This window comes from Orcinus orca, chromosome 1 (assembly GCF_937001465.1).
Source record: "Orcinus orca chromosome 1, mOrcOrc1.1, whole genome shotgun sequence".
Classification (NCBI taxonomy): domain Eukaryota; kingdom Metazoa; phylum Chordata; class Mammalia; order Artiodactyla; family Delphinidae; genus Orcinus; species Orcinus orca.
The window spans coordinates 156,159,002-156,181,028 of record NC_064559.1 but is presented as its reverse complement, the minus strand read 5'-3'; the positions used below and the strand labels follow the sequence as shown (position 1 = coordinate 156,181,028).

General features: G+C 37.4%; 1 protein-coding gene across 2 annotated transcripts in view; it reads left to right on the top strand.

Annotated features, from left to right (window-relative positions):
• The window catches only part of PDE4B (phosphodiesterase 4B), a 600,461-nt gene that overhangs the window by 106,450 nt on the left and 471,984 nt on the right, over window positions 1-22,027 (top strand). For both annotated transcript variants that reach the window (XM_033407540.2, XM_049698244.1), the window contains exons 2-3: window positions 3,635-3,747; window positions 9,550-9,788. In XM_033407540.2, the coding sequence (XP_033263431.1) occupies window positions 3,706-3,747; window positions 9,550-9,788 (281 nt within the window). In that variant the 5' untranslated portion in view covers window positions 3,635-3,705. The remainder of the gene's footprint in view (window positions 1-3,634; window positions 3,748-9,549; window positions 9,789-22,027) is intronic.

Below are 22,027 nucleotides of genomic sequence, written 5' to 3'. Positions count from 1 at the left end.
ATCACCATTGCCACCCACGAGTGATGACATAAAACTATTTCTGCCTCACAAAAGCAATTTGAGATAATGCCTGCTGACCTTCTTTTCTAAAAGCCATAAAACCATTCTAGAACTCCAACTAGATTTTACTTATTCATTCTCTAACAGTTATTTATTGAGACCCTGCTTTGTGTCAGTCACTGTACGAGGCACTGAGGGAGGATATTTTAAAATTGCCCTCTGGTTTTGTAAAGTTTTTGGAGCAAATCTGTTATCAGTCAGGGTCACAGCAGGAAACAGATTGCACTCCCACAGGGAGTGAAAGAGAATTTAATGTAGGTACTATTTACAAAAGGTGTGGACAGGGTTGAGGATAACCACAAAGGCATCATGCAGCACCATGAGGCTAGCAACAGTGGAAAGTTGCTACCAGCCTTATGTCTGAAGGGTCAAGTGGAGACAATAGTTAATGGAACCCAGGGAAACCTATCTCCTTAGAGAGGGGTGACTGCAGGAGCTGTGATCTAGAGTAGAGGGCTTTTGCCACTATTACACTCTAGCCAGCAGAGAGGAACCTTTCTTTCCTCCTGTCTTCCTGCTGCACTTCCCAGGAGCCAGAGGGCTAGAGAGCCTATGGACTCAGTCTGTGAGGACCAGCCTCCTAGGGCACAGCCAGGATGGAGAAGGTGTTGGAGTGGATCTTGAGGGGGCAAACGTAAACTATCTAGAAAACAATCTCTCCTCTCTTTTATTTGGTTTTATTGGTTTGGCCAAAAAGTTCGTTCGGGTTTTTCATACCATCTTACGGAAAATCCGAACGCACTTTTTTGCCAACCCAATATATAATGGATGCTGGGTTTTATTTCTGAATGTAAAAATAATATATTTTATTTTCTTTTTATTTTTTTTGGCGGTACGTGGGCCTGTCACTGTTGTGGCCTCTCCCATTGCGGAGCACAGGCTCCGGACGCGCAGGCTCAGTGGCCATGGCTCACGGGCCTAGCCGCTCAGCGGCATGTGGAATCTTCCCGGACCGGGGCACGAACCCGTGTCCTCTGCATCGGCAGGCGGACTCTCAACCACTGCGCCACCAGGGAAGCCCAAAGTAATATATTTTAAATGTAGAACATTTGGAAAACTTCCTTGTAACTTGAGATCTTGCTTTTTCCTAGCCAGGACGTGCTCCCAGTTGGAGGCACATGAATTTATCCAGTCATCTCTCACACTCAAAGTGTTTTAAAATATAAGTTTATTTTCATGGCTAAGACCTCACAAAAATACTGTTGCATGCCCCAAATCTACTGATGTTACCCTGGAACATGTCTTTCTGCCTGCCATAAATTTCCTTAGCATGGCATCTTCCTGCATGTGTCACACCCTTAGCACATTAAATTCTTTCCCATATTTTTGCACACCATATACTTTTCTATTATCTCCACTAAACAAATTCTACTTATTATTTAAGGCTAAAAAGAAACGTCATTTCCTTCCCAAAGTCTTCCCTGAAACCTAAGCATTTTAACATTTAATTATATTCTTTGATTCACTCATTTTACAAACATATTTGAGAACCTACTCTGTACCAAGTGCACATTTAATATATGTAAGTCTTCCCTGCCAGACTAGACCTAAAATTCTTGAGGGCTGGGTTTGCATTGAGCTTCATCTGGATCCTAGGATGCCTTGTTCACGTCTAAGAAGCTATAGCTAAGGTCTTACTCTTCATTTCTGCTCGGGAAACTTGATCCTTGTTTCTCCCTGCTGAGGACAGCCTAGAGATTTCTACTCCAGTTGTGTTGTTTTATCCTATTTTTAAGTGCATTTCCTGCCAAGCAAAATGGATCATTTTCTTGGCTCAGAAAAGAATACACCACAAAAATTTGGAAAATATGAAAAAGAAAGAAAAACCTCCAATAACTCTTATATAATGTTCACTGTTTTAATTTTACACAGCTTCTTTAGTAATTTTCTATGCTCATATTTTTACAGAATTATACTGATTGGGGATAGCTAATCCTATATCCTGCATTTGAAACTTACATCTTTTAATCTTGCTTTTTCTTTGCTTAGGAGTATAAACATTTATTTTCAGGTTTGGCCTTAGAGAGGCACGCAAGACTGAACATAACAGATAAAATGCCTGTTATTTGTTGACTTTTGTTAAGTTTCAAGCAGCCTTTGAGTAAAAAGCTCTAAAATTCTGCCTATTCCTCTTTGGTCAGTGTTAGAGGAGTTCAGTAATTGTAATCATTCCTTGGTGTATGCTGAGGAAATTCTTTTCCTTGGCATATTGAATTGAACACCTGAAAGGCCTGTGGGGTTCTCTCCCTAGAAGACTTATAAAGGCAAAGTTTCTCCCTCCCCCCACTCTCTTATCCACTCTGTCAGTTTCACTGCCAACTCCTGCATAATGTCATCAAATTATGTGTTAGAAATTCAACCCTGGTTTCCTGGGTGATGGGACAATGCCACTACTTAGTATTCCTAGTCACATAGCTACAATTCCATCACGCTCTTAATCTATATATATCTTCGTGTTCGAGAAGCAGACTTTTCAAATCAGGCCTGTATTAAGAATTTTAAATGTACAGAGTGAGAAAACATAGGAGCTTCTTGAGCTCAGCATCGAGGCAGGCCATTTTTGATGTTAAGATCTTGAGACTCCGCCATGCGGACCAACGCTTCTTGGATTCAATGGTTTCTATACTGTACCTTTTCCAGTTCAGTTCTGCAAACTCAGAATTCTTCATATTCTCTTTTAGACTACTGCATGTCTGAACTTTAAACTTGGGCCTGTTTCAATAGCCTGAGTTTTCATAAACCAGTGACTCTTTTTCCTCTGGAGCTGGCACAAGTGGGGTGCATCCTTAAATTTTGGTAACGTTTTTGAGGTTCTTTGTTGCTGTAGTGGCTTCCAGTGATCTACACAAAACAAATGTCATGAACTGCAGTGTCTCTGCTTCAGAATGGCCAAGTTTGTGTGATTTAAACCAGGGAATACTAGCTCTTTCTAACTATTGGTTGCTAAAATTCTCTGTGATGAATACTTGCCTATGCACTTATACGTGTAAGAGGTTTAAACTGATGGTACCATTGAAATTAAGATTTTTTTTTGGTCATGCATATTTTTGTATTGGTTTTCTTTCTTCTCCTGTTTTCCTTGACAATAGTATCAATGGATCATATTCATTAAATTCTAAACCTGCCATGTTTTAGCTCTGTTACCTTGGCCCAATTATTTTTCTGATCCTCTGTTCTCTCATTAGAAAAAAATAGATGAAAATAATCTCACAGATTGTTATGGGGATCAAATGAAATATCATATGGGCAAGTACTTTGTAAGTTTAAAGCCTTTCACTAATACATATTATTTCTGTATTCTTAAGGATCATTGATTATTTGGGAGCCTAACTGTTATCCTCTATTCTTTTTCTCTCCTCTCAAATACCTTTGCACTGATGTCTTGGATTTTTGCGTTTTGTGAACCTCTTTCCTCACGTGTTAGATTTAATTGGCTTGGTAAATTGTGATATTTACTTATACACGTGCCTTGTGTACATTCAAATATTAGTGTGGAGAATACAACTAAGCTACTTACTTGTATTTAAGGATACCGAACTGTTCTTTTTTGTGTGTGTCTTGTTTTCCCCTGCAGGTCTTAAAAATTGTCAGCAAAGCTGCACTGAATAACAGACGCCCTAAAAGGGGCTGCTGTTCCCCTTTATAATGAAGAAAAGCAGGAGTGTGATGACAGTGACGGCCGACGATGTAAGTTCCAAACATCAGAGTTGCCGATTCCACCCACTCTTTGCTCAATAAAGAAGTCACTCCATAATTCTGTTCCAAGGGCAGGCAAGATTGTCTAATAGTACCACTCTGCCTCTAGGTGCTTCTGTGACCTGGACGTTGCCAGCCCTTGGACCCAACACTCTGCATGCTAGGCAGCAGGTACACTGCCCTCTCTGCAGCTTGGAGATGGGCTCAGTTTGAGCTTTGTGATTTTCATTTACAAAACCACCAATCTGTGGAAATTTTTCTTTTCACCCTGTTTTCATTTCTTTTTCTTTCTTTTTTTTTTCCGCTACGCAGGCCTCTCACTGTTGTGGCCTCTCCCGTTGCGGAGCACAGGCTCCGGACGTGCAGGCTCAGTGGCCATGGCTCATGGGCCCAGCCGCTCCACGGCATGCGGGATCTTCCCGGACTGGGGCACGAACCCGTGTCCCCTGCATCGGCAGGCGGACTCTCAACCACTGCGCCACCAGGGAAGCCCCTGTTTGCATTTCTTGATGACTTTCTTGCACCCTTTTATCCAAGTTCAGCTGATCCTTGAGTCATCTCCTATGGTGGGGTCTTTGACAGCTGTTTGAAACCCATCCTCTAGGACTTGGCTCAAGTGTGGGCCTCAGACCAGCAGCACTAGCGTCACCTGTGTATTTATTAGAAATGCAGAATTTCAGAACCATCCCTCAGACCTAAAGTTCAGAATTTATTCCCAAGGTGATTACATATGTACATTATGTACATAGGTAAATTTCCATTATCTTCACTAAACAAATTCTACTTATTATTTAAGGCTAAAAAGAAACCGCATTTCCTTCCCAAAGCTTTCCTTGAAACCTAAGGATTTTAACATTTAATTATATTCTTTGATTTACTCATTTTACAAATATTTTTGAGGACCTACTATGTACCAAGTGCATTTTTAATATACGTAAGTCCCAGGCTGACTACATATGTACATTATATTTGAGAAACTCTGCTCTGGGTCATTTGAAGAAGTCTGTAGACTCATCATTTTTAATAGCTTTGCCTCTTGGTCAGCTGATATTATCTTTTTTGCTTTCAATTGACCAGTCCCCCATTAGTGTGTTTTTAATTGTCCAGTGTTTACTCAGCTTCTGTTTGTAATTGAGCCAAAAATTATATGCCACTAATCAGATGTGCAGAAGGAAGGAAGGGAGGGAGGAAGGAAAAAGAAGTCATTTTCCTTGCTGTCTGTAATAGCTCATCTTGTTAAACTTCTATTTCACAGATGGGGGAGGGGCTGGGAGGAACTTGAACTTGGTAATTAATAATGTAAACTGGTATCTTTTGAGTAAATGCCCAGTTTATGAGTATTTCTCCAAGTTCTTACTCCTTCCCTTCCATGTAGGCAAGTGGGAAAACATTGACATTATAGTCACAGGTGTGTGGTATTGTCCTTGTCTTGTATTTCCACTGGTTCTTACTGTTGTCCTATTGAGGAATAGCTCATTTCCCCAGATATTTGGTTGTCAGTGTCTGCCCTTGATCCAGTGTGCTTAGGCACATGGTAGGTATAACAGGTGATGAGTGCTCTCAGCCTGAGCAGGGGACCTTCTCAGCTCGCTGTAAATTTGACATTCTCCCCTGCTGCCTGGGCTCTTCACCTAACCTTTCAGTGGAGCTCTGATTGTTTAAAAGACTCAGCTTTGCTTTCTGTGCAGCCCTTACCTTTGGGCTGCTCACCCCATGAACCCCTGGTCCCTTTACCTTATGCTGCAGAAAACCCCTTGAAGAGCAAGCTGAGGCTAATTCTCAGTTTCCTTCTCTGTCCCTATCTGGGTTTGTAAGAACTTCTAGGACCCGCAAATGCAGAGTGAGACTTAGTTGTGCCATGAGGCTCTTGCCCACCAAAGCACACTCCTTTGCCATTGCCTTTTCTACTCTTTTGTGTTGAGACACTTGGTTAGTGATCTAGTCTCATCGCCTGTGCCATATTTCCTTTTCTTCTTTCCCCCTTCCCTGCTCCTTGACCACAAGGGAACTGCCCTTAAGTCATATTCTAAGTCCTCAGTACCAGTGGTAAAAAGCTGTGTTCAGACCTTCATGCTCTGGTTAGGATATCTAAGGGGAAACTTCTGGAATTTGGAAATTCTGTTTCTCTTAAAAAAAAAAAAGCTTGGGGTTGTCCCATAATACTATTTGTATACTGTGTGCTCCAGATTCTATTTCTTTGGAAGAATAAAACTAAGCAATGCATCCTGTCTATAAAGGATGATCAATGATTTTTTTCCTTTTCATTCTATCATTGCAGTAATAATCCTAATCCTCTCTAAGGTAATGGTTACCACAATCAAAAGACAGGGAAGGTTGCATAGAAGAATGTACAAAAAAGAAAAGCACATTTGAAGAATACTAACCCCACCTAGACTGGTGGGGTTAGTATTATTACCTAGATTTGCACTGTCCGACATGGTAGCCACTAGCCACACGTGACTATTAAGCACTAGTACGAATGGGGAGGTGCTGTAAATGTGAAATACATCTTGGATTTTGATTACATAATAGTAGAAATAGAAAAGAATATAAAATATGTTATTAATAATTTTTGATATAGATTACATGTTGAAATGACAATATTTTGGATATACTAAGCTAAGTAAAATATACTATTAAAAGTAATTTCACCTGTTTCCTTTTTTTTTACTTTTTTAATGTGACTACTAGAATATTTAAAATTATACATTTGGCTCCCATTTGTGGCTTATACTTTATTTCTTGTGGACAGTCATAACCTAAAACTTTTCACCATGCACCTCAACCTTTCCAGTATACTACAGAAGATCATATCAAATGTTACACACAGTATCTCTTCCCTTACAACAAAAGCAAATTGGCAGATATTATATTTTTTTATACCACACTCTGAAGAAAGGTTCACCCTTAAGTCAAGGATATTTTATTATATTCTCATTATTTCAGCTCAACAAACAGTTACTCAGCGATTTAAATATTCACCTAATATTAATTTAGCACCTATTATACACTCCACACTGGTTAGGTTCTAGGGATTAGAGTCCTTGTCCCTTTGTAGCTTATATTCTAGAGGGGAGGGTGTACATCAATCAATAAATTATAAAATAATCCCAGCTATGATAAGAGCTGTGGAGAAAAATGAAGTTGGTCAGGGGGCAAAAAATGGTTGGACGGTGACAATAGGTGTTCATAGAAGGATAACATGAAGAGAGGAAATATGGACAGTGAGGACATATAAGCATTGAGGGAGTGAGTCCTGTGAAGACCTGGGGGAAGAGAGTTTCTGGCAAAGGGAACAGTGTGATTTCCAAAAGTAACATTCAAATTAATGTTTTTTCCCCCAAATCTTTGATCTGGTGTGTGGTGTAGTTGGCCAGTATCATGCTGATTAAAATAGGAAAATAAGTCCAAGATCACCAATTCAGTAGTTTAGAATTGACTGAATTAGATTTTGCCTTTGAGGATGTTAGCAAATTTGGGGCAGTAATTATGAGTATGAATTAGAAAGTTTGAGGTAATTATGAATAACTCAACTTAGGTTAATGTGTTTGCATAACAATGTTACTGTTTTTAGTATTTAACTTAATTTCTAAAAAGCTATTCCATTAAGCTCTTTTGTGGCAATGCATTTGCACATTAACTGAGGTCTTTTGAAACAAATTCTTCAAAGAATGTCTACAAATCTGTAAATTCAAGCTTGTTCACAAGTCAGTATGGGATATATTTTGTGATAGGTGTGACTTTGTTACTTTTCAAATAACAAGTACCAAATAAATACCCATTTAGTTTATTCACTGCAATTAAACCTGGTTGGTAATATTTCCATTTCTAAAAGAGGAAAAATATCCAATAACTTTATTATAAGACTATTGTGGTTGGTGGTTTAACTAAGTGACATCCTCATTTCTGTTCTTTGGTACAGTGTTTCTTGTATGGGTGGTAAAGTATATGCTTTACCACCCATACAAGAAACACTGCTTTGCTTTCCAGATAATCAGTGCTTTCTTTACATGCATATTTGGAACGAACTGAGTTATAAAAGTTCTGACTTTTAGTTTGTTCTTGAATCTCTTTAGGAGGACTTTGTCTCTCCTAAGACTTCCTGTCTCCTCAACTAGTCTCTAAGTCTTTTGAGAAAGAAACTTACATATACTATGCTTTCTCCTCAGCCTATTTCTAACACATACACATGCGTGCGCGCGCGCGCGCACACACACACACACACACACATATAAGTGCTAGGCCTACAGTAGATTTAATATAACCAGTTACTAAACAGTAAAACACTGGCCACATTCCAGAATATTTCAAACTCTGGAAAATTGTAAATTGTTTTGTCTCCTTCCTGTTACTGAATTGTGGTTCTACTGAATTTTAAATAAGTGGTATTCCAAAACCATAAGTCAAGCACAAAAAATATGATGATATCCCATTTCCAGGTGGAGAGAGTGGGGCCCCTGAAAATTGTCAGGCCTATTCATGCCCAGATTTTCATCATGAAAATGTGGTTTTGCATGGATGAGATAAGCATAATCACTAGAATACAGGTTCTGTCTCTTTTTGCTGTTGTATCCTTTCTTAAGTAGCACAGAGCAAGACTTTAATAGGTGTGCAGAAAATATTTGTTGAATGAACCCAGCTAGACCCTTAAACTTGAGTTAATTATCCTTGTATGAACTAGTATAGGGATGGGTGGAGGAGTGGTGGGCAGAGAACTTTAGTTTGTTTAAACCTAAGGCAGTCTAGTCCCAGGCTCTCCTAAGTCTATTCTGAAGGGCTAGTAGGAAGTACCTGTCTTTTTAGGGCTACAGAATGACTTCCAGGTGAGAGACCTTGGCCTGGTGTTAGGACTTCCATTATTGCTTAAGATACGAGTGGAGAGTGACAGTTACAACTTTTAAACTCCAAGTTGCTATCAGTGGCTACTTGCATTGCTGTAACATTTCTTGTCTTCAAGCCGGTATGAATGGTGATGCAGGCAGAGGTTCTTTTGGGGCTTCCACTCCCCACAGTACCAGGAACCAGAGTCACCAAGAGATATAGGAAGAATGAATAACTCTTATTATTGGTTATAATACAATGCCTCTATCTTCTCACAAGTATTTCATTCATGTCAGCATTAGGGCATATATTGAACACATGGCAGTTCAATTCGGGACCAGATAAAGTATATTCTTCTTTTTCTGAGCTCTTATATGTTTGACCAGAAAAAAAAACCCACCCCCAAATCCCCTCAACTCTGAGGAGACCTTTTATAAGAATAGGAAAAGTCAGTTACCCGGTTACCCACAATTATGAGTATCTTGCTGGCCTGAGATAGAAAATATATTTACTTTAAAACATTGAACAAGAAATGTTATAATTTAGCTAGTATAGCTTGTTCCCGTGTTGCAGAATGATGACCCTGATGTCCAAAATATATTTTCTATGAAAAGCTTTCGTTTTAGCAAGTGAAAAAAGAGAAAGAAAAAAAGAATAATTTAAAACAAGAGAAAGAAGATAAAAAGCCCTGCAATCCACATGCTTCTAACGGGAAAATATTATCAACAGTCCTGAAGATCACCAAGACTATGCAACTAATGTGTCTAAAATTTGAGAATTAGCCCCTTGTGCCTACGTGTTTTCTCTTAAGCTTTTGACGTCAGTGTTCGACTCTGATTGTGAGATAATGAATCAGGACTTTATGAGTGACAGCTTGATCATTTAGCTTCTTATTTTACTCCATCGTGCATCATTTAAACATTTGAATTTTATTTTCTTTTTCTCTTTTTTCTTTCCCTGTGGTTCCTCTAGAATGTTAAAGATTATTTTGAATGCAACTTGAGTAAATCCTACAGTTCTTCTAGTAACACACTTGGGATCGACCTCTGGAGAGGGAGAAGGTGTTGCTCAGGAAACTTGCAGTTGCCACCACTGTCCCAAAGACAGAGTGGAAGGGCAAGGACTCCTGAGGGAGATGGCATTTCCAGACCGACCACGCTTCCTTTGGTGACACTTCCAAGCATTGCTATTACAACTGTGAGCCAGGAGTGGTGAGTAGCCCCCAACTTAAATGTCAGTTCTAAGTTTTATTTTCCAGTTACTCCCGGTACAATTTCTTGTTATTAAAATGTTAGTTATCTGTGGAGTAACTAAGGCTTTTGACATTTTGAGAATTTGTTTCCCTTTGGGTAGCAAAATGAGGAGTGGAGGTATCTCCTACCTCTTAAGATTGGAAGGGGCTTATTGAGGACGGAATGAGATGCATTTTTATTAATGACAAGGAAAGCAAAATTACTGCCTATGATCTTTTTTTAAGAAAAAACTATTAATGTATGTCAATATGATGTTTTAATTTAGAAAAGCAAAATTATATGAGTGCCTAAAGGAAGTAAAACATATATATTATATAGATGAATGACAGGAGATATTCTTATTACTGTACTCAAAATATAATTATTCTTAGCTTCTTTTTATTATAATCCCACTTTACTAATTTCAGTTTGTGGTTATCTAGAAAATAAAACACTTCATTATAAATCAAAAAAGTAATGAAGATTGTACTATGAGAGATGCTTGGACTGTTTTGCAGAGTCTATGTTTGTGAAACAGGCTATTTTAATCTAGTGTTGAAACGTTAATTGAATACGTATAATTTATAACTGTGGTTAAAATTGTGCCATGATATTTCTTCAAATATGTGTTTTTAATCACATATTTCGTTTTTAGCACTTTCTCTGGTTTTTCTTTTTGCTCCTCATAATTTCCAAATATTTTCCAAGAATAGTCTGCTTACATAACAGGGAGGCTTATTAAAAAGAAAAATATTTTCTCTATTTTTTATTTTAAATTATAATAATATGGTGCTTTAAAAATCACTTTTCATTTAACTCATTTGTTAAGGAGAAAAACTAAATATATTAAATCATTGTGCAATATTATCACAGTAAATCCTTAAAATATGTAGTTTTTATGGTGTGCTGTATACCCTTGCCACATGCTGAGCTGTACAGTGCTGATGAGTAGTCCATTATGTGCTCATTGAATGAGGCAGGAAAACTTTTAGTTGGTGGTTATCAAATACACTAAGAATTAGATCACTGAGACTTCAGCTATCACAGTTATTAGCCTGAAATGGTTCATCATTCTGTATGTGATAGAGAAGCATGTGAACATGTGATAGAGAAGCATGTGAATTTGAAAAGCACTGACTAACATCTGCTTCTCAGCTGAATTAACATTAGAATAGTCATAACCAATCATTGAGCACTAAAATGGGCATATTGCTTCTGCATTGCTTACTCAGTCACATAACTTATGTGTTTAGTCTTGGTTTGCTTCTGCATGATGGCAGATTTGGAGTTCAGAAGATTTCCACAGAGTTATTTTTCAGCAGGTTGGCACTGGTGCAGTATTACCAGTTGTTACAATATTGAAATGCTTCCATACCAGTTGGTAAATACATGCTTTCTTGAGCTCTCTGATTGCCCTTATTACTATTCCAGACGCTTCCCCAGAAGCAAATTCCTTACAAACCAACAGCTAAAGAGGTGATGACTGGCACAGCAGGAGTCCAGTTTTGTTGGTCGTTGGTGTTTTATGTGTTAGAATAACACTCCAGATAAAATGTACCTTGCAATGTTTGAGTACCTTGCGATGCTGGAGTTCATTTTACTCAAAGACCCTTTGGGAGTTGTAGAATTGTTCCTTCCTTAGAAGTATCGAATCTAGACTCTGACATGTGGGGCACACTTGTCTGCCTTTCTAAATTGAATATATTCATCTGTACAAAGCGAGTAATTGTACTCACCTCATAGGCTATTGTAAGGATTAAATATGGTAATATCTCCAAAATACCTAGTTTAGTAAAAAGCACATGTTAGGCAATCAACAAACATTAGTTTCTCTTCTCTTGATCATTATCCATTAAAGCCTTTTGAAAATTAGAAACCATGTTTCAAGTATCACTAGCCTCATGCTGAGTGAAATGGAAGATTTAGCCATTATCCAGTTTGTCATGCAGTCAGCCAACACCACATATTAGTAATTCATTCATAATATGTCTGTTTTTTTTTCAGTTACCTGGATAGTTTTTAAAGTGTGAGAGTATTCAGTCATTGACTCCAAATTTATTTTGAAGTATAAGCAGCTAAAAGCATATCAATACATCCCTTAAAAATGCTTCCTTTGCAATATTGATGAATACTGGTGGAATTGCTGGCAGAGGAATCTAATTGAAAAATCATTTGATTAGAAGTGAGGAAGTAGGGTTCCAGATACCATCATTGCCATCAACTTGATGAAAGGTCCTAGAGGTAAGGGGTGCAGCCTACAATCATGTGTGAGAAAGAATTATACTCACTACTTAGAACACGGAGAATGTGGAATCAATCTCTGGGTCTAGACAAGGGGTCAATAAGCTTTTTCTGCCAGTTAGTAAATATTTTTGGCTTTGTGGGCTTTATAGTCTCTGTGGCCACTATTCAACACTGCCATTGTAGTGTGAACATGGCCGTAGACAGTACATAAATGAATGTGTAGCTCAGCTCCCATGAAACTTTACTTACATAAACAGGCAGCAAGCTAGATTTTGCCTGCCAGTCAGTTTGATGACTCCTATTCTAGACTAGTAAAAATCTCTAGGATATGACTCCTGCTCTGATAATTGCTTTGACAATTTTTTTGTAACTGGGTGAAACTGACCTTGAGTTCCTGGTTGGTGTTCTAAATATGTCAAAAGTCTGGGAATATGTGCTACAGATCAAGTATTTAAAGCCAGTGAAGGAATTTGAGTGAGAACAAATGAAAGTTACTGCCCAAGGTATATAAAGTTAAATAGAAAAACATTGATATAAATTTAGCCCTTGTTTGGGGAGAGTATATTGGTGAAGGGAGGTGGCCATCACTGCAGGCAAAAGGCCTGGATGGAAGGACAATGATTTGATTTACTGTGGAGAAAGAAAGAGTGAGGACCTGAGTCCAGTTGGGTGGACTTCCATCTTGCTACCTTTGGATGAGTTTCTTTATCCTACAAAAACTCAAATGAATAAACAGTGGAGATGTTACAGCTTTTCAGAGTTGTGTGAGAAAGAAAATGTAATATATGTAGCACTTAGTGGTTATTTTGATGTTATTGTTATTATTGTTTTTTTATTGTTATACCTGGACTGAATAGCCAGAATTATGCATTTTCTATTATTGGGGGTTCTGGAGGAACTTCACCACTTGAGTTATTGGAACCATCTTGGAAATATGATGAAAGAAGAAGTCAGATATGAAAACAAGATGTTATCCTCATTACTGATAATGTTAATATTGGAATATGTACTCTGTGTCTGTGGGCAAGTAGGCTGCTAACGCTGTACACCGTAATCGTACAGACTTACCACCCAGTAATAGGAGGTGCTGGGCCTGTGCAGGCAGCCCTCGTCCTCAGAGGGAGAATCTACCTCTATGAAATTTGAAAATGGTGGAGTTGTAGAATCATGCCCCGGTGAGACAGTACGAAGGAAGGACTGAGTTGTGCATGTCTACTTTCTCCTTCTGGAAAGACCAGTGCAGATTCAATTACTCCTTCTTTCCAGGGAAGACTGAGTAAAAAGGCAGAAGGAGGTTATGAATCTTAAGCTGGTGGCATCCCTGACACTTGGAAGACACATCAAAAAGTGGGAAAAATACGTTCTTCCTGACATTCCCCAACATTTTCCCCCCTCTTTTCACCTTTAGTCTGGGGTCATACTTGGGATGCGGCCAATGCCAAGCCTCTGGTGGTCTTCACTTTTTGAATAATTAAAGCAGTTTATTGATCTACCAAATTTATCAAAGCATGTCACCACAACCAAATTAGGAAAATAAGCCAATACTCAGCCTTGAATGTCTACAGTTAATCTATAATTTTAACTTTCCTCCATGAGGATCTTTTAGCTCTTTAACCCCTCCTAGCCCTTCCCTGTTTACAGTTTTTAATTATCTATATATTTTAACCCCCAAATACACTAGCTCTCTGTCTGGGATCACTTGCCTTTTTGCTTGAAGTAAGTCCTTTAGAATTTATTCTTATTTTTTGGTTTGTTTCTCTGAAAATGTCCTTATTTTGCTCTCATTCTTGAAAGTGTTTTCTTTTTCATTATGTAGCAGTTTCTTTATTTCAATACTTTACCCCTTGCCTTTTGGCTTCCATTACTGTTGTTGGGAGAATGGCTGTAAGTCTAATTGTTTTTCTGTGTAAATAATCTGCATTTTCTTGGCGGGGTGGGCTCTTGATTTCTGAATTCCATCTTTGATGTAACTAGGGTGGATTTCCTTTTATTTATCCTATATGAGATTTACTGGACTTCTCAAATATGTCAGTTGGTATCTTTCTCATCAGATCTGGAATATTCTTTGTTATTATCTCTTCAGATATTTTCTCTGCCAGTCTTTTGCTCCTCTGCTATTGGATTTATGATTAAATGTATTTTGAATCTACTTCTTTATCTTCCATTTCTTTTCATGTCTTTCATATATATGTAATTAAAAATTTTGTCTTTCTGGGCTGTATTCTGGTAATTGCTTTTGGTCTGCCTTCTGGTTTGCTAATTCTCTTTTCAACTATGTTAAATTTGCTGTTAAATCTATTATATTGAGTATTTCAATTTTGGTGATTGTATTTTCTGTTTTTAAAGTTTGTATTTATTTAGTTTTTAAACATATGAGGTAATTTTATGTAGTTTTCTTTTCCCTACATGTGTTAGTTATCTATTGCTGTATAATGAATAATCCCCAAATTTAATGGCTTAAAGTAACAAACATTTGTTATCTTATATTTTCTGTGGGTCAGGAATCTAGTTGTGGCCTAGCTGGGTGCCTCTGACTGGGTCCCTCACAAGGCCAAAGTCAAGTTATTAGCCAGTGTTACAATCATTTCAATGGTTGACTGGGTGGGAGGGATCTGCTTCCAAGCTCACTCACACGGTTTTTGACAGGTTCACCTCCTTACTGACTGATGACTGGAAACATCAGTTTTTTGCTATATGGGCCTCTCCATTGTGCTACTCATAACATGACAGTTTGCTTTTTATGGAGCAAGAGTTTTTGTTAGAGAAAGACGGACCAGTAGAAGGTGAGCAAGAGAGAAGTCAAAATCTTTTTAGTGACATCCCATCACTTTTACAAATTCCGTTCATTAGATCTAGCCTACACCCAAGGGGAGGAACTGTGCAAGGGCCTGAATATGAGGAGGTGTGCATCACTGGGGACAAATTTAGAGGTTGCCTGCCACATTGCAGATGTTTTCAAGCTTTTAAAATTTTCTTTAAATATAGCAAGAGTAAGGAGAAATAGACAAATCCACTATTATACTTGTAGACTTCAACACTGCAGAAAATTGATAGACCAAACAGGGAGAAATCATTACAGATATATTTGATGTGAACAGCACTATCAATCAACTTGATTTAATTGAAGTTTTTTAGAATACTTCATCCAACGACAACAGAGTATACATTCTTCTCAAGCTTGCATTGAATGTTCACCAAGATACATCTATCACACACACCTTAACAAATCTAAGAGTAAAAATCATAAAAAGTATGTTCTCAGACCACAGTGGAATTAAATAAGAAATCAGTAACAGAAAGATAACTGGAAAGTCCCAACTATTCAGAGATTAAAAACCCAACTGTAAATAACAGACCAAATGGGCCAAAGAGAAATCTCAAGAGAAAATTAAAAATATTTTGAACTAAGTGAAAATAAAATTAAAATTTACTATTATTTATGGGATGCAGCAAAAGCAGTGCTTAGAGGGAAATATATATCTATACCTATATATATGTCTATATATTGATTTCTGTCTATCTCTATATAGAGATATATTTGACAAGAACAAAAAACTAAATCAGTACTTCTTCTATCTTAGAAAACCATAAAGAAAAGGAGTAATTTAAGACTCGAGCAAGCAGAAGAAAATCAATAATTAAATTAGAGCAAAAATCAGTGCAATTGAAAACAGGAAAACAGTAGAGAAAGTCAATGGAACCAAAAGATGGTTCTTTGAAAAGATCAATACACTGATAAACCTCTGGCCAGGCTCACCAAGAAAAAGAAGAAAAGACATAAATTACCACTTTAAGAAATGAGGGAACATCACTATTGATTCCCTGGAGATGAAAAGAATAATAAAGGACTACTGTGAACAACTCTATACCCACATATTTGAAAATTTAGATGAAATGGACTAATTCCTTGAAAGACTCAAAAGTACCAAAACTCACAGAGGGGAAATAGATAACATGAAAGGTCTGTATCTATTAAAGACATTGAATAGAAAATTATTAACCTACCAAGAAAAAGAAAGCTCTAGGCCTAGATGGTTTTCTTACAAATTTTACTAAACACTTAAAACAGGAATGATACCATTTCTCCACAATCTATTCCAGAAAACTGAAGTAGATGGAACACTTCCCAACTCATTCTATGAGGCCAGTGTTGCCCTAACACCCAAACCAGACAAAGACATTATAAGAAGGGAAAACTGCAATATCTCTCATGAGCATAATAGATACAAAAGTCCTAAAAAAATTTAGCAAATAAACTTCAACAATATATAAAAAAAATTATACCCTATGGCCAAGTGGGGTTTATTCCAGGTTCAACATTTTAAGGTCAGTCAATGCAATCTACCACACCAATAGATGAAGAACAATCATATAATCTTATCAGTTGATGCAGAGAAAGAATTTGGCAATATTCAGCACCCATTCATGGTAAAAACTCTCAGCAAATTAAAAATAAAGGAGAATTGCCTCAACTTGAAGACCTCTACAAAAAAACCTATAGCTAACATACTTAATGGTCAGAAGCTAGATGCTTTCGTTTAAGATTGGGACCAAAGTAGGGGTGTTCTGTCTGACCAATCCTATTCAGCATTACACTGGAAGTCCTAGCTAGTGCAATAAGCAAAGGAAAGGAAATAAAAGACATACAATTTGGAAAGGAAGAAATAAAACAGTTTCTGTTTGCAGATGACATGAATGTCTATGCAGAAAATCCCAAAGAATTGGCAAATAAAACTTCTGAAACTAATAAATGAGTAGAGCAAGGTTGCAGATTACAAGGTTAATATATAAAATTCATTACTTCCCTATACATTGGAAATGAACAATTAGAATTTGAAATAAATATTATAATAATATTATTTATAACTGCATGAAAACAAAAAGAGGAGCATTTAGATATAAATTAAAAATATGTACAGGATATGTGTTCAGAAAACTATGAAATTCTGATAAAAAAACAAAGGAATTCTAAATAAATAGATATATGATGGTCATGGATTAAAAGATTCAAAATTGTTAGGGTGTAATTCTTCCTAACTTGATCTATAGATTCAATGCAATTCCAGTCAAAATTCCAGCAAGCTATTTTGTAGATACTGAAAAACTGATCCTAAACTTTGTATAAAAGACAAAAGATCTGGAATAGCCAACACAATAAATACTGAAGAAGAAAAAAGATGGAAGAGTCACACTACCTGATTTTGACTTAATATAAAGCTACAGTAATCAAGATAGCTTTATATTGGCAAAAGAACAGTGGCATAGATGAATGGAACAGAATAGAGAGTTCAGAAGTAGACCGATAAAATACAGTCAACTGATCTCTGATAAAGGAGTAAAGGCATTTCAGTTGAGAAGACATAATCTTTCAACAAATTGTGTTGGAAAAAATAGCCATTCATATCAAAAAATTAATAATAATCTAGACAGAAGCCTTACATATTTCACCAAAATTAACTCAAAATGATCATAGACCTGAATGTAAAATGCAAAACTGCACAACTCCTAGAAGATAACATAGAGAAAACCTAGGTGACCTTGGATTTGGCCATGAGTTTTTGATAAAACACCAAAAAAAAACACCCCATGGTCTATGAAAGAAAAAATAATGATATGTTGGACTTCATTAAAATTAAAAATTTCTGCTCTGTGAAAGGCACTGTTAAAAGAATGAAAAGACAAGCCACAGATTGGGAGAAAAGATTTGCAAAACACATATCTGATAATAAACTTGTATCCAAAATATACAAGAAACATAAAAAATTCAACAATAAGAATACAAATAACCCCATTAGAAAATGGGCATATGATCTGAAGAGACAACAAATCAAAGAAAATCTACATATGGCGAACAAGCATTTGAAAAGATGTACCACATCATTTGCCATTAGAGAATTGTCAATTAAAACAATGAGATGCCATGACACAGTTATTAGAATGGGCAAAATCCAAAAAAAAAAAAACCCAAAACACAATCGCTGGCAAGAATGTAGAGCAAGAGCTCTCATTCATTGCTGGTGGAAGTGCAAAATGGCACAGGCACTTTGGAATACAGTTGGGCAGTTTCTTACAAAGCTAAACATAGTGTTATCATATGATCTGGCAATCATGCTCCTAGATATTTACTTAACTGATTTAAAAACTTACATTGTCACAGAAACCCGCACGAACATATTTATAACAAATTTATTAAAAATCACCAACAGCTGGAAGCAATAAAGATACGCTTTAATAGGTGAATTGATAAATTGTGGTACATACATACAGTGCAACATTAATGATGAAAAGAAATAAGCTGTCAAACCACAAAAAGACATGGTTGGATCTTAAATGCATGTTGCTAAGTGAAAGAATCAAGTATGAGAAGGCAACATACTGTATGATTCCACTTAATGGCATTCTAGAAGAAAGCAAAACTAGAGAGGTGGTACAAGATCAGTGGTTGCCAGGGGCTCAGGAGAGAGTTTTGAAAAAAATGAATGAATCTTTAAAACCCACAGATGTAGTGAGAAATGTAGATGTAGACAAATTAATATAATACAGTATATTTAGTTCTAGAATAAGAATACAGGTGAGGAGCAATGAATTCTTCCTTGGAGGGGAGAAGCAACAGTGAAAGCTGTTACTTGTCCTTGACTTGAAGCTGAGCAAGCATATATCTGCTGGACAGAAGTAGAAGTAACATTTCAGATGCAGGAAATAGCATGGACAAGACCATGACTCCTTGAGACAAAGTGACATATTCAAGGAATGCAAGTATTCATAGGGCATGTAGGGTATGTGAGATGGTGTGGGTGGAGACAGGGCTTAAGTAAAAGGCGGGAAATCTGAGTCTGAAAAGGTGGGTAGAGGTCAGAATGTGAAGGGTCTTACACTTTTGCCTTTATCCAAATTAATAAATTGAAGCCATTGGATTTTTTAAATAAATTGAATATAGATCTGTAAGGTAATAAGATAATGAGAGACAATGTAGAGGCTGTTTGGAAAGAGAAAGGTTGAAGGTTGAAAATCTAGAGAGGAAGATTTCGGAGCGAGGTGGGTGATGGATGCTGAGGGATTTGAACAGGCAGTAGGTGTGGGAATGAGAAGGAGGAGGAAAACTGAACAACACTGGGGTTGAATGGATGGGAAGTGGTGCGCAGTTGAATGTGGATTAGGAGCAAGGAGGAGAAGCCATGAACATGCGGCAGTTTCTTGTTCAGCTGGATGCATGGAAATGCCATGAACAAGGACAAAAAATGAGGGGTTAAGGTATAAAGGGAAAGATGGTGGGTTTAGTTTTGAATAGTGTGAGTTTAAAGTACTACTTTAAACATGTTACTAAGTGGATATTGTCTGGGAGCTGTTAAATGTGTGTGTGTGTGTGAATATCATAGTTTGGAGATCATAGGTGTACAGGTGGTAATGAGGTAATGGAATGAATGAGATTACCCAGACCAAGTATGCAGAGATTAGTCAATATCAATTTTGTCTTGAACTAAGGATATAGCCCTAAGGAATAATAATAACATGGGGTCAAATAAGGGGGAAAGAGGAGCAGGGAGAAGGCAGAACATGCACAGAGAAATAGGAGGAGAATTAGAATAGAGAATTATTATAAAAGGACAGAAGCTAGGCCATAGGGAAGGTTTGGTCAGCAAAAACAGAAGTTGCACAGAGTACAGGTAAGATGTGGACGGAGAAAAGGCCTTCGGATAATTCAATTTAGTGGACATTGGTAACACTAGTGGAAGTCTTAGTAGAATCATGGAACCAGAATGCATGGGATTAAGAGTGAACCAGGGAGGCAGAGGGATGCAGAGAAATGCACAGCAATGCATAGGTCCTGTGCTAGTTCTGTTGGGCAGGTACATATGTTCTTTTGTATATCGGATACTATATTAAAAGTGATACTAGAGGACAAAATGCAACTTTAAAGAAGCAAAAATTAGAGCTGAGGATGAAAGGATAGCAATAAAATATTACTCGTTGAAGTCTTTTGTTAGTGAAAAGAGTAAGAATGGAAGCTGATTGGGGTAGACAAGATTACGGAAAAGTGTTATAATGTGGAGACATTTTTATCTATGCTGAACAGAAGGAACTGGTAGATGGGGAGAGATTGAAGATAAGAGAGATGGGCAATAATTAATATAGAATATAGTAGGAGTAGCACAAGGAAAGATAAACTTTAGACAAGATTAGAAATATCTTCTTTTGAGACATGTAAATCCAATGCAGAAAAGAATGAATATATTGGAAATGACAAGGAGAGAAACAGGAGAACCTTATTTCCAAAGGTAGAGATCAGTGGTCGTCAAATATTAGAGTGGTCCAGAATCACTTGGACAATTTATTGAAAAAGTTGGTTCAACTTATCGCCGAACCCCAACCCTAGAGGTGGGAGTCTGAGATAGGGCTGGGGATCTGTAGTTCTAATAAGTTCCTAGGTAAAACTTGTGGAACTGACCTGGGGACCACATTTTGAGGACTCTGGCCTAGATTTTCTCAGAAGTAGGAGGTTAAGTCATCTGCTGAGAATAAGGGGGTGCAGACCCTCTACTGTCCTTTCAACCAAAGGCATACATTGTTCCTGATCACCAAGCATGCGTTTCTGTCTGGGGGCATTTCTTTTTTCTGTGCCATGCCAGCTGACCTGTGGTGGGACTGAACTCTCAGGTGTGAGATAACAGTACTGCTCTAAGAATGCTCACATCTTAACGATGCAATAGAACTATTGTCAGCTGCATTTTCAGTTGAATAGGAAGAGCTCAGAGATAAAGTAGGCAGGGAATCTTGTTTCAGGGTTTTCCTAATGGTGCACTTTTTCATAAGAAACAGTTCTGGCTTCTCCTTTGTTATTCCCTCAAAGAAGATTATAAATATCAGTTTGCTTGTCTCCCACCTCTTTCTGCCTGAGGGCTGTGCTTTGCTTCTCTAAATGTTTCAGTTGTGAACATGATGATTCTATTTGGGCATCTATTAACTTAGGTGTGATGTCCTTAAAGTTCGCTGTCCCAACTTTCACCTACACTGGGGAGAGTGGTGTCAGTTGCCCTGTTGCTGTCTGGAAGGCTGGGAGCAATTTCAACTGTTCTCATTATCACGGAAGGGAAATGCGGTCAGTCCGCTGAGGTGGTGGTTCAGAAACATGGGCTATGCTTTATTGCTCCCACAATCTGTAAAAAGTTTACAGTCTGATGAGGTTTTCAATAAAAATATTTTATGCTTTGGGGTTGCCTCTCAACTACAGAGCCTAAGGCCCTGTTTTAAAGATCAAAATACCCACAGATGCTGTGCACAAATGCCATAGATTCAACAAAAGCTGGTGTGAAGATGGGAAATTGACGGCACATCTGTTTAGCTCCCACCAGGCTTTACCACCCACTGAAATCTTTTGGCTACAGAAACTGCATTTGTGACTTGTGCATCAGGCATTGCAATCTACAAGTCAGCAATTCACAAAGTTCCCCCTGGATTCCCCCTGTCAGGTATGTGAGATAATAGACAGTGGATATTTAAAACCATGCATCATCCACTCCATACCTTGTTGCTTATATATTCTCAATAAGGTCAAAATTGTATTAGAATATTAGGATATATATTAGGATATATACTATATAGAAGGTACTTAGGATAGGATCTGGTCTATATGATTATAATAATTGGTATAATACTTTAATATTGGTATTAAATATAATACCAATAATATAATATTATACAATAATATAATAATATAATAGTGTAATGTTGGTGTAATATAGATAATATTCTCACTATAACGCATCATAGTATATAAGGCCCTTTCCAACTCCTATTTTATTTAAATTTAATTCCCACAACAACCTTGCAAGGTGGGCACTTTTTCCTTAAGGTAAAACAAAAATAAAAATGACTTCAACCTAAGTATGATCATGGGCATGAAAGGTTTCATAATAGAGAAAGACTCCATTTTTGATGATCGGTGGCTGACAGCTTTCAACTCTCCGCCTCTCCCC